This window comes from Chanodichthys erythropterus, chromosome 16 (genome assembly GCF_024489055.1).
Source record: "Chanodichthys erythropterus isolate Z2021 chromosome 16, ASM2448905v1, whole genome shotgun sequence".
In the NCBI taxonomy this organism is placed as follows: Eukaryota; Metazoa; Chordata; class Actinopteri; order Cypriniformes; family Xenocyprididae; genus Chanodichthys; species Chanodichthys erythropterus.
In genome coordinates, this window is record NC_090236.1 from 26,018,427 (window position 1) to 26,031,747 (window position 13,321).

At 35.6% G+C, this 13,321-nt stretch overlaps 1 protein-coding gene across 1 annotated transcript; it reads left to right on the forward strand.

Moving 5' to 3' along the window:
• The first annotated feature begins 10,191 nt into the window (after positions 1 to 10,191).
• cyp7a1 (cytochrome P450, family 7, subfamily A, polypeptide 1) lies at positions 10,192 to 12,896 on the forward strand. Its single transcript, XM_067363127.1, has 6 exons — positions 10,192 to 10,310; positions 10,619 to 10,859; positions 10,955 to 11,559; positions 11,794 to 11,924; positions 12,026 to 12,204; positions 12,322 to 12,896. Exons 1-6 carry the CDS (start codon positions 10,228 to 10,230, stop codon positions 12,619 to 12,621), a joined length of 1,539 nt encoding a protein of 512 aa, XP_067219228.1. The 5' UTR covers positions 10,192 to 10,227; the 3' UTR covers positions 12,622 to 12,896.
• Positions 12,897 to 13,321: the final 425 nt, after the last annotated feature.

Below are 13,321 nucleotides of genomic sequence, written 5' to 3' on the forward strand. Positions count from 1 at the left end.
AGCACCTTAGCAGCCTCTTAGCAAAGTCTAAATCTCATCAAACTTTGTATATCTCTTTAAATGGCCAGAGTATTCACAATACGCAAGACTTATAACCTTCAAACTTCAAATCTCTCTGCAATCTTCTAAAGTATTAGAAGTACACAGAGCCTAAATAACCTTCAGACTTCAAACTAACTTTCATACAAGGCTTTGTCAAGCCAAAATTCAAAGTTAGCCAAGACAGTCTTTCTTTTTTGTTGTTTATCTTGAAGATTGTTCTGCTAGGAGGGCTTGCAGATAAAATGACACACTGTTCCCACATTAGGCAAATCTGCTTAAACAACAGCACATACTGACATATCTCTTCCATTTAGCATTGAGAGCTCATCGAGTGCTAGAGCAGACATTGTGTTCTCCTGAGGGACTTGGCTTTCTTGAAAGGCAGAGGATTGGAAATACATGAGGGACTGGTGGATGACAGTCAGCAAACTGTGTAAACAGATTGAGGAGAGCCTGAAAAGTAATAATGCTGAAAAGGAAGTCATTCAGAACCTCTGTCTCATAAAACCAGCTGAGTTCAGGATAAGACTCATCTGTAATGAGGATGTGACAGTAGTCAAGCTGAATAAGAGAAGCAGCGTTAAATCTGTTGACCTTAAGCAATCTTTGTTTCATTATATGCCAACGGTGACCATTCAAAAATGGGAAAAAGCACTTCTTGTGTTTTTGCCCTAGGTCTTAATATCTTAATATCATTTTAGATTCTGGTTTTTAACAATCTTTTCTTTTGGTATCTTCATTTTAAAAGCCCTATATGTGGTTCAGTCCCAGAGATAAGGAGATCTTAATGCGGCTCCAGGGTCCAAATTTGGGTCACTTTTCAAACAGCTGATACTTTTTTTCTTTTAAAGAGGAATATAATGTTTAAACTAGAAATGTTTCTATCAAGATAATTGCATAGAGTGCCATTTAAAAAAAAAAAAAAAAAAAAATTCCCAAAGTTTGCGTGTGAATGTCACTCAAAAAGTAATAAAGATTTTAGATTCTGCTTCTTAACAATTCTTCATTTGTAAGGCCCTATTTGGTTCAATCCCATAGATATGGGGGTCTGTCAACATTTATCCAGCATTATTCTTTATTTTTTTCCCCCTGTGAAACACAAAAGAAGATATTTCAATGCTAAAGGGGGTTCAAACAACACTGAACCGGCAATGACTTTCACTGTATGGTGGGATTCAAAAACCTTTTTTGTGTATTCTGCAGATGAAAGGTCATGGAATGAGCATGAATAAATGATGATACAATTTACAGTTTTGGGTGAACCATCCCTTTAATTGTGTGGTTTTTTTAAAAATGTTTTTATTTAATTTTTTGTGTTTTATTTTTTAGTTATTACTTTTATCATATTTATTCTGCCCTCACAATGGCATCTCTCTTCCCAAAGTTAGACAGATAGGTAAACTCTTTCTAACACGTAGGCTTGTGGGAGAATGCTGCTTTATTCCACACCACAATGAATATGTTGACTACAGAGAGGAGATGTACATATAATAGAACAACTTTATCTCCAACAAAATAACACTAATATGAATTCATTGTATATAGTTCTTAAAATGGCTAACATTCCACATTCCACAGCTTTATAAATAGTAAATTAAACAAACTGAATACAAATTAATCACAAAACTTACAGACAATGCTTTCTACAGAGGATCACAAAATTAATGGCTTGCTTCCAGTTCCTTCTGTGTTGTACTAACTTTAATGCAATTAACTGAATTTAACGGTCATGGAATGATACCAAGGCAACTATTTTTAAAGGAAGCTACTATGTATTGGTATTGGAATCAACATTAAATGAATGATCCAGAACAATATTCATTACTATTTTAGATTAATTAACATATGGCTTAGTAAATGAAATATAAAGTATAGTACAGTAAAACTATTGTATGTATGTTTCATTTATTAGGCTTAATTTTAAAGTGACATAACAAACATTGAATGAATTGTACTGGATCCTACAGCATAATGGAATTGTTGTGGATCCCCTTAGAATCATTTCTATCCTTCCCAAAGTTATAATCCTGCAGAATATGTAGATGCGGTATGCCACAATTTATTAGGGTCTAGCCTTGACCTAAAGTGAAATATGCACTTAAGTCTGCTGACTGATAATACTGTTGCTAGCAATAAAAATAATACAAAACAGAGCAGCTATGGAGTAAATTAACTGTTTTTAAATTTTGAATCACCACTGTGATTTTTTTTTTTTCAAATAAATCAAATAACTTTGCTTTAATACTCCTCTAGTTAGTGCTCAAGAAATGCATTTATGATCTTTTTTCCAAAGTTAGATTGCAAAATCAGAGACACTACTGTCATGAGTGTCTAAGAAAATAATGGTACACTCAGAAGCATCTGCATCTGCCTCTTAAATCTGAAAACTGCACCTGACACACTTCAAAAAAAGCCTTTTTTTTTTTCAAGATTACAATTAATAGGAAAATTCCATCAAATTGATTTCAATAATCCTTGCATATTTTAATTGAATAATCGAATGATCCTTGCATATTTTACATAAGGATTATTCAATTCAATTTGATGGAATTTTACTATTAAATGATATGCATAGGCCTAAATCTTAAAAAAACAAAACAAAACAAAAAAAAAACTTAAATTTCTTTTTGAGTGCAGATGCATTTTTCTGCATGCTGACTGGAGCTGGATCTCAGCTCGAGATTACAGTAATGTGGGTCATCAGGGGTTAATTCATAAAAGATCAAACAACTTGACATAATATGAGTTCTGATACTCAGCCCAAGTTACAAGATTGCAAATGACATTAGAGCCGTCTGAGTTATCATGACTCACATTCCAGCTTGATTTTGTCCAGTCAAGAAAATTTACAAAAGAAAATTAACTACAATCTGAAGCGTTTTCACATCAGGCTCATTTGTAGGGTTTGTTTTGGAAACTGGTGTGTTTTCTCCCTTAATTCGATTCGTTTAGGCATATGTACATGTGATCGCGCTCGCATCCGCACTAAAACAATCGCTCCGAGATCACCTGAACGAAGTTGTCTTGGCCCGATTGAAAATTAACTCTGGGGCAGTTTGGTTGAGGTGAGAAAGTAATCCGACCCAGCGGAGCAACGAACCAGGCGTTACCATAATTCACAATGGGAATTGTGTTTATAGGCTATAAAAAGCAGCATAGTAAAATCAAACCAAAGGCAAAAACCAAAGAGCGGCTCTTCATCTTAAAATGTTGGTAATTGCTATTCTCCATGCATTGCAAGAATGCAGTCCCAACGAAGCCTTGGTTCCCTCTCAAACTGCAATATAAATTATACATATATATAGTAGTCAACATTTGAAGTGAATCAAAACCTTTCCTCAAAACCTTAAAACCTTCTTCTAAGGACAACTTTGATGAACTTTTTTGATCCACTTGACCACTGTATATAGAAGTTATATGACGACTACATTCATATGAGTTTGCATGTATCACGAACACTGATCTATATGAATGATATAGATCATTCATTCAGTGGTCATGACAGCTACAGAGAAAGCCACAATAGCTCACGGAGCGAATTTGTCAATCATGATGCCGCCACTCAGGAAACCAGTAAGAGCAACTTTACTGTTATGTGACTTGCATAAACACATTTTGGTATGTTTTGAAATGTTGCAACAAACTACGTTCCTGTTTCAGAGAATTGGTGGCATGTGAAATAGCAAAAAGATTTTGAGAATAGACTTGGAATTCTTCTTTACTATTTGTCAGAATAGGACAAGAAACCAAAGTTGAGTATTTTTGAAGAAGTCAGGGTTTACCTTCCCCTATCTGCCTAGTTCAAACAGATAACAGTACTCTGACGTATTTACTGGATCATGGATTCAACATACAACACTGGCCAGGAATAATCAATGCTTGTGCAGAAACTCTCCAACTTTCTCTCTAATGTAGACTAGCATGTCACAGAGTGCACTGAAATAAAAAGCAAACTGACCGTAAACAGCTACACATGATATGGGTCCGTTTGGCAAAGAGAGTTGTTTTTGAGGTTAAATTTGTACTGACTGTACAGTAAAATATAACTAATGTAACTATGGTTTTGGTGTTGAAAATTGATTTTGCAAAATGTAAAGGCCCCCCTCCATAGATTGCCAAAAAAATGTTCATGTGTGCTGAAATCATGAAGAAAAATAAGAACGCTGATGTTGGAAGCAGGACTTTTGGCTGATTATGTTAATAGGTTAGAGGTAACAAATGTCCTTTTATCTCTACATACCATTCCAACTTCAAGGTTAGGTATACTGTAGTTTTAATCTGATGTTTTTCCTTTTATGGCTCTGTGAGGGTCATAGTGCATGTGTGGATGTATGCTGACAGACATGAACGCTGTGGTACATTAAAGTTTTTTCATCTAGATGCTATTATCCAAAGCAACATAAAGCAGAAGCAATTTATCATAAGAGTCAGATTACAAAAGTTAGAATGGAAAAGAGAGAGAGAAAATTGTATCTATATATATTTTTTATAATTATATTTATTATAATAAGTTACGTTCTTGCATTATAGTTCCTTCCTGTAGCTCAAACATTAGAGCCTGGCACTTGCAATGCCAAGGTTATGTGTTTGATTCCCTGGTAATCAATGAATTGAAAAAATGTATAGCTTAAATGCAATGTAAGTCACTTTGGGTAAAGTGTCTGTCAAATGCATAAATTTAAATGCAACGTAGGACATATATAAGACATTGCAAATAATGCACAGCATATGGTTTTAAATTAGTTCACTGATTCATAAATGTCTGATACAATTTAAATTAAGTTAGCAAAAGCTTAAACAACAAATATTTTGATAAAATGTCATTCAGTTGTTCCTGTGAACTTGCATTGCAATTCATCTCTTTTCTTTTCTTTTCTTTTCTTTTCTTTTCTTTTCTTCAAGAACAGGTTCCCTTTCATTTCACAACCTTTCCTGGCAGTCATCCATTCAAAGTGACTGTTGAACGCAATGCAGAGTTTGTCTGGCTTTCTCTCATCAAACAGCAGACACTTGATCATGAGCATTTGACAGGACACGCTTATTATAAGTCAGTGAACCAATGCAGAGCAAAACTCTCGTGGCTAGGAGGTATGATGCTTCATACTACAAAAATTTTGTTCAAATCCTATTCTGCAGTACATATAACTTCATGTATATTAGTAATTATTTGAGCAAACCTACTGTACATGTGTGATGGTAAGTAGCAGTCTTATGCTGTACTTGCTTGTATCAAATGCAGCAACCACCGACACTATCAATGCCAACTTAAGTTGGGATAAAATCCAGTGGCAATTCAGTTGTGGGTATATAGACTTGTATTAAAAGATACTATAATTTAATAGATGTTTTATTCCAGGGAAAGGCTTCCATCAGCCTTTGGGGTAAATCCTTTTTATTTTCAAACAAAGTCTGACAGCTGGCACTCCAAGAGGGTGGTACGATAGAGATTTCACCCCTGTAGCTCCTTTCTAATTGGTTAAACGATCAACTCACCCTGTGTTACAACATTTCCCAGTGTCCACTATGTGTTGTATAATCAGTCAAAAGTTGTGTTACGACCCACCCCATTTGATCAGCAATGAGAAGTCTTTTTTAACATGTAGGTGAAAAGCTTTTAAATGTTATATAACAAATTAAACAAGGTTCCCTGCTGATTTAGATGATATACATTCAAACATTCATTAACATGATCACAAATCAAATTATAAATTAGACATGAAATTTTACTTTATTACGCCAAAATAGCTTTTTTGTTTGTTTGTTTGTTTCTGTTCTATTCTTTTTATATTTCTATTTTATACACTGCTTAAAAAATTACAGGGATTAAATTACATGTAACTAGGGATGGGTACCGAAACCCGGAATTATATTGGCTCCGGGGCTAAATTATGAAAAACCGGTGTATCAATAAGCTCTGACGTGAACGGTTCTGCGATCGATACTGGAGAAATTATGAAGAAAAAACACATTCATTTATTATTGCTATATAGACATTATCTTGCAAAATTCAATCTCGCTAGAGTCGCCAGCTGTGTCTGTACGCAGAGGAGCTACAGCGCGCGCAGCCGCTCACATGAAAGCCCTGTTTAATGGTGACGATGGAGTAGAGAGCTAAACAACTAAACATCTGCTTACACTTTAGGCCTGTGATATTAAGCTATTTCGATTTTGGCTTTCAAGGATCAGAAAGAATATATCTGAGGTAAAACTTTTTTTTTTTATTAAAAACTAGTTTCGTCTAGCGCACCTTCATTCTCTTCACAGCTGTGCGCGTTCCTTCCTCCCTAAACCCAAACTTAACGTAAGAATCAGCACAGTCGGTGATTGTTGTAAAATACAGTCTTTACTGTTGCTAAATTGCAGTAAATGTCTGATAATTATTATCAGAAAGCACAATAATCGGCACAAGAGACGCTGTAACTCAGGCTGAATTGTGATGTGCGCACGCTCCAAAACGGATTGCAAATCGACAAATTACACGATGGGCTTCAGGGGCATGTCCAAGCAATCAAATACACACAAAAATTTGTTAAAATGACCGGATTGGAACGTGTTTAGCTACTTAAACGCAGTTTATATCGTAAGTGTACATGAACAACTTGGAGGAAATCTGATGTGTGTTAATATCTATTGTCTTAAAGTGACAGCAGTCACCTTCTGACAATTATGCCATCAATGTTAAATTAAACAACAAAATGCAAAGTTATAGTTAGCTTTAATAGGCATTCATCTATTAATTTATACTTTGAAAACCATGCAGTGTTATTTACATTTGTTTACTTTACTTAGATTTCTTTTATAGGCTAGGCCTATATTACTTACCTGAACACATGAACAAATGAAAACACTTTATTTCATTTGTATCTTTGATTTATTGTATTTGTCAGTTTGTTTTACTTTGTTTCTTTGTTCATTTTCTTACTGTATCTTAAATAAAAGACCAAAAATGCCGGACACTATATAATATAAAGCAAAGTTAATTCAGCTCTTTTAATATATTATATTATATTGTATTATACATAAACAAAAAGTACCGATAAGAATACCATTAAAGTACTGGATCGATAAGCAGTATCGGTAAGAGTAGTAATACCGTTACCCAGTGCAGAAAATGATATGACAACAATAAGGTCTAAATGTAACTGGCCCCTCTAACAGAAAAATTTTTTATAGTTGCCTTCACCTGTAAAACCATTCTTGTTTTGGGGGGGTCGTCTCATTGATGCCCATCTAGTGCAACTCTTGTTAATTTCATTAACACCAAAGCAGCTGAAACTGCCCAGGTGAAAAAAAAGTACATTTCTATAATATACTCAAAGTGCTCTCTGCTCACTTTCATGGACTAATTTTGTACTTCTATAATTTTATACTATCTCAGTTTCATATTTCAACTTCATATTTCATGGTGTCTCAAAATAGCACAGTTGAGTACACTTAGATGTTCTTAAGATGATCTTAACAAGTACTAAAGAAGAATTTTTAGTATATTAAGTACAAAATTAGTGCACGAAAAAGAGCAATTTAAGTACATTATAGAAGTGTACTTTTTTTCACCTGGGTGATTAACAACCTCCTCTGCTACTTAACTGACCAGAACAATATCCCAGGAGTTTAACTGACTTGATGCTATTCTCTGATTAAAAAGTGTTCCCTTAATTTTTTTGAGCAGTGTATATTATTTGTATATTTAAATTTTGCTAAACCTATATTCCCTTATTTAACAAAAATAGTTCAGACCTGGAGTCTTTGCTCAGCTAAACAAGCAAGAGTTTTCTTTTCAAACAAATTTACCCTGCATACAAAGTTTGTCGGATCACTACAGTGTCAGATCACTACAGTGAATGTGATTTCACCAAGTATGACATGTACCTAGATCAACGTCTTTGTCAACGTCTTTGATCCTGTAACAACAAGCCAATCAACCAATCAGATTTGAGTTTACAGTTTATGTCAAGTTTAGGCTTACAACCAGGGTTAGGAGCTTCTACATCAGTATTATTCACCTATCATTTCCCTCTGATTTTAGGAAAAAAAAAAAAAAAGTCCAGACAGGAATGTTGTGCAGGATCAACAAAATACGTCTTACCTGGTAATCATGGTGACCATATATTCAGGAAGTAAATTAACCTTTATTATGTTTTTTAAAGTATACATATTTTTATTAATTAACATGAAGAATTTTTCTAAAAATTTAAAATGTCTTTTTTTACGGAGGGGTGAATTCAGGGTGATTGGAAAAAGTGTCCCAATCAACCTAAATTCACCCTTCTTTTACTGTTACTGTTTCTGCAACACAAACTTGATGGTATTATATATGGCATTTGCAAGTCTTTACAATTTTGAGTTATGGCTAATGTTTAATAAAAAATGATTTTCAGTTCAAGTCAGTCTTTAAATGCACGTGAGAAGTTACAGCAGCCACAAAGCTTTATGAATACCTTCATGCTATAGGTGAGCCCTCTCACACTTTTTATTGGTATGTACATACAGTATGATCCTACATTTCACTTTTTTAACATGTTGTAACGGTTTGTGAGCTGAACAAACTATGGGGAAAGAGGCTGTCTGAGGATACAGTATATAATGATTTGATTGCAGCAGATTGTTTGGTTTATCTGCAGTTTCAAGGTCAAATGAATCAATGGGCATCACAGTGTTAATTATTAAAGTTGATGAACATGGCCTTCATCTGCACCTTATCAAAAAAGTTAACTCATTTTAGTGAGACACGTCACACATTTTGAGATTCAAATAGTGCTTTTGATAAGATCAGCAATATATTAGAACTTAAAGCTGATTATTGATCTGTTGGTAACATTTTACTTTAAGGTCTCATTAACTCAGTTCAATCAAATAATATTAACAGATACTTTTAATTTTAATATTGTATTAGCGAATGTTGAAATTAACATGAACTAGGATTAATTTAGAAGATTTTTTGAACTAATGTAGCTAATAATGTTAACCTTATTGTAAATTGTTACAGATCCATTCAGTTACCAAAAATATCTGAGAAGAATGTTTCATTAATTTTTATTGTGTAATAGATCAAATGGCCAAAGGCAACAAAACAAGGTAATTATCAATTTCTAAAATCATGTCTATACTCATTCACTTCGATAATTTGTCTGATTTGTGTAATTATGTTAAATCAGCCTGAACAAAGCTGTTAAGAAAATTTTGCTTCCCAGCTCATGTCAGTCAGTTTTGTAACTGTGTCTAAACTGAATGAACTCACTGATGCTTTTAGGTTACCTATGATCAATGACCGTTTATCCAGAAGTGACCTGTCAAATTAAGGTTACAATAGTATAAACTTCTTGTCTTGCAAATAAACACTTTGCCAATTCATACAGCTTTTTGACCTCTCCTCATCACCAGACAAGGGAAATACTCAGAAAACCTTTGCTGAAAATAGACTAATCATTTGCCACACTTGCTCATCTGACACAATCAAGCTGCAAAAAAAGGAACATACATTTTAGACAAAAGAGGTCTAGCATAAGAGTGGTATAATACTTTTTGTTTAAATATAATACATTTAATGGAGTTTTTTTAATATATGACACTGATGCAACCTCAACCTTTTAGTCATCGATAGATTTTGTGTCATGATCAAAAGATAAGCTTAAAAAAATATTTAGTAGTGGAGTGCATTCATTGTTGAAGACCAGTTTTGTTTTGAGACACTGTGTGAAAGACCCATGGTTGTGAAATAAGGATGTAATACATCCACTGAAATGAATTTGCGTAATATGTACACCGCATAAAAATCTACAAAGAAAAAAAGCATGACTTAATCAACAAGTTTAAATGTTTAAAACGAGTTTCAGAGAAAAAAACAAAACAAAACAAAGCAAATCAAAGACCTTGAATGTGTTTCCCAACTTTGCAATACTATCAAAGTACAGTCTACTGGCTCTCAGGTGGAGGTGTCCATGGACTCCGTTCAAGGACACACACACTCGAACGCACGCATATACACCTATCAAGTTTTTTTTCCCTAAAGGCATCTGGCACGTTTTCAGAAAAAAAAAGTGTTGGAAGGAGTCATTTGTTGAGGAGTTACGTCAGGGGCTGTGGCTTGTGGAGGTTCATATAAAAACAGTGCTAAGAGTGTATGAGTGCATCTTTAAGGATTGCAGCCACACTCTAGTTCCACCAGGTTTTGTCTCCCCAGCAGTCATGATCCTAAGCATTGCCCTCATTTGGGCCATAGTAGTTGGGCTCTGTTGTTGTCTTTGGCTTATCACAGGAATACGGAGAAGGTAAATACCCACAGATTTGTGACTAAAAGCTTCACTAATCTTGAGAACATCATGGGGATAGTGGGATTCACATATGTTTGACAACTGATGATACATAATGTTAAAATCTCTAATGCTAAGGTGTAAGATTTTAAATTATTTTTTTAGTTAGTTTTCACAACAATTTTTTTTGTTTTGTATGGCATTAAATAGAATAAAGTTCTTTTAAGTTCTCTAAGAGCTAAACTACATGACAGAACTTGTTTTATGTTCTTCAATCCTACATTTATGAGCTGTTTTGTAATTGTTTGACATTGTGGGTGTTTCAGACAGCCTGGGGAGCCTCCAGTAGAAAATGGCTGGATCCCTTACCTTGGCTGTGCTCTTCAGTTTGGCGCAAACCCTTTGGAGTTTCTTCGCAGCAGACAGAAGAAATATGGTCACATTTTTACATGCAAGATCGCTGGGCAGTATGTTCATTTTCTTTGTGATCCATTCTCCTACCACGCCGTCATCCGCCAAGGAAGGCATCTTGACTGGAAGAAATTTCACTTTGATGCCTCTGCAAAGGTACAGAAAATTACTCTTTGATTTTTTTCAGCAATCTAACTACAAACTACTAACTACTTAAATTGGCATGTGATGATGTGCATGTTTACTTGCAGGCGTTTGGTCACGAGAGCATGGATCCCAGCCACGGTTACACCACTGAAAATCTGCATCAGACATTCCTAAAGACCCTGCAAGGGGATGCCTTGTCTTCTCTTATTGAGACCATGATGGAAAACCTTCAGAGCACCATGTTGCAGTCAGGCATGCTGAAGGCTGAAACGTCCAAGTGGCAGAGCGATGGTATTTTTGCCTTCTGCTACAAGGTCATGTTTGAAGCAGGCTACCTGACCCTCTTTGGAAAGGAATTGGATGGGGACCAGAGCATTGCACGTCAGCAAGCCCAAAAAGCTCTGGTGCTTAATGCTCTGGAGAACTTTAAAGAATTTGATAAGATCTTTCCTGCTCTGATCGCTGGGCTCCCCATTCACGTTTTCAAGAGTGCCTACAGTGCTCGCGAGAACCTCGCCAAGACTATGCTCCACGAGAACCTCAGCAAGCGTACCAATGTGTCTGACCTCGTATCCTTGCGCATGCTCTTGAATGACACATTATCTACCTTCAATGAGCTGAGCAAAGCCAGGACCCATGTGGCCATACTGTGGGCTTCACAAGCCAACACTTTGCCTGCAACCTTCTGGACCCTGTTCTATATGATCAGGTACAACTCATACTCAGCCAGCGAAAAACTGCACAGTAGTCACTCCTCAGAGTTATAAACCAGCATAGATAAATGTGTTAATTGTAGTAGTAGAGATAAGCATTAGAATGTTCTTGGAAAAGACTTTTACTGTACCTGCATATGGAAGCGTTAAACTGTGAAACTAATCTATAATATTGTATGCAACAGTTTGTACTTGTTAGGTTGATGACAAAACTTCTACTACGTTTTCAGGTGCCCTGCGGCCATGAAAGCTGCTAGCGAGGAAGTGAGGCACATGTTTGAAAGTTCTTATCAGAAAGTCGATCCAACGAATTCTAGACTTGTACTAACAAGAGAACAGTTGGACAACATGCCAGTTCTAGGTGGGAAGCACTATGAAAATATTTAAACATTACTGTATTCAACATTCTTAACATAGCCTACCAAAAGGTCATGTGGACTAAAGCTTCTTTGCAATTTTCAGACAGTATCATTAAAGAGGCGATGAGACTGTCCAGTGCATCCCTGAATGTGAGAATGGCCAAGAGTGATTTTCTTCTTCACCTGGACAACAAAGAGTCTTACCACATCCGCAAAGATGATGTAATAGCTCTGTACCCTCCAATGATCCACTTTGATCCTGAGATCTATGACGATCCTCTGGTGAGTATTATGTTCTTTGCTGGTGTTTAATAGATAAATAGCAGCTTTCACCTGAAAAAAAAAAAAAATTGAATTATTGAATTTTATTCTAATCATGAATGTTTTTGCCACAAACAGACATACAAGTATGATAGATACCTTGATGAGAATGGGCAGGAGAAGACCAGCTTTTACAGAAACGGACGCAAACTTCGTTACTACTACATGCCTTTCGGCTCTGGGGTGACCAAGTGTCCGGGCCGTTTCTTTGCTGTGCACGAGATTAAGCAGTTTCTGTCTCTTTTACTAGCATACTTTGAGATGGAACTTTTGGACTCTGATGTGAAAGAACCACCACTGGACCAGTCTCGTGCTGGACTGGGTGTTTTGCAGCCCACCTATGATGTTGACTTTAGATATAGACTCAAATCTCACTAAGGATCTCACACTTATTTATTGACTGTTGACAAACTGTAAATAATGTATATTTTGCGTCTTGTCCAAGTAGACAAATGTGTTCTTTCTATTCAACTTGATTAGAGAGACATTTTAGGAAGTTTGAAAGGAAATTTAGAGCTCTCCTTTTAAAATTTTCAGTAACATTTACTGCATTTGTGCTATGTGTATTCATAGTATTCTTCTCAGTAGGCCTACTTAAACTACTATCTGGCAGTATTCAAAATATGATATTGTACATTGCTTAGTAAATGTAATCACCCACATCCTCTTTCACCAGCTGCTCACCATTTTTGTAAAATGATATGTGCTTTGTGAATTTTATTTTGAATATACATAGTGATTTTTTACCAAAAACCTGAGTGTGTCTTATTCACCCGCCGTTTAAAGGTTCTGTAAGCAATTTTAGATGGAGTTCCATGTAGATTATCCTACCCCTTGAAAGATATCAATGAAATAACTGTTCTGGTGTATCACGATGATCTCTGTAACAGCTTCTGTAAACAATATTGTAAATAGTCAGAATCGCGGTCAGACTAGCCAATCAGAGGTTTTTTGAGGAGTTTTTGTGTGTTTCACAGCGTATAGGCTGCAGTCCATCTGGGAAGCCGCAAACTGAGAGTGCCAAATATGAACTTGGAGTGAACTTATGAACTCATTTATAAAATGTTGCGCAGAAACC

Excerpts from the sequence above, each read along its gene's own strand:
- cyp7a1 (XM_067363127.1), top strand. The coding sequence starts at position 10,228 with ATGATCCTAAGCATTGCCCTCATTTGGGCCATAGTAGTTGGGCTCTGT. Across the intron at positions 10,311-10,618 it reads ATCACAGGAATACGGAGAAG|ACAGCCTGGGGAGCCTCCAG; the intron begins GTAAATACCCAC and ends TGGGTGTTTCAG. Across the intron at positions 11,925-12,025 it reads GGACAACATGCCAGTTCTAG|ACAGTATCATTAAAGAGGCG; the intron begins GTGGGAAGCACT and ends TGCAATTTTCAG.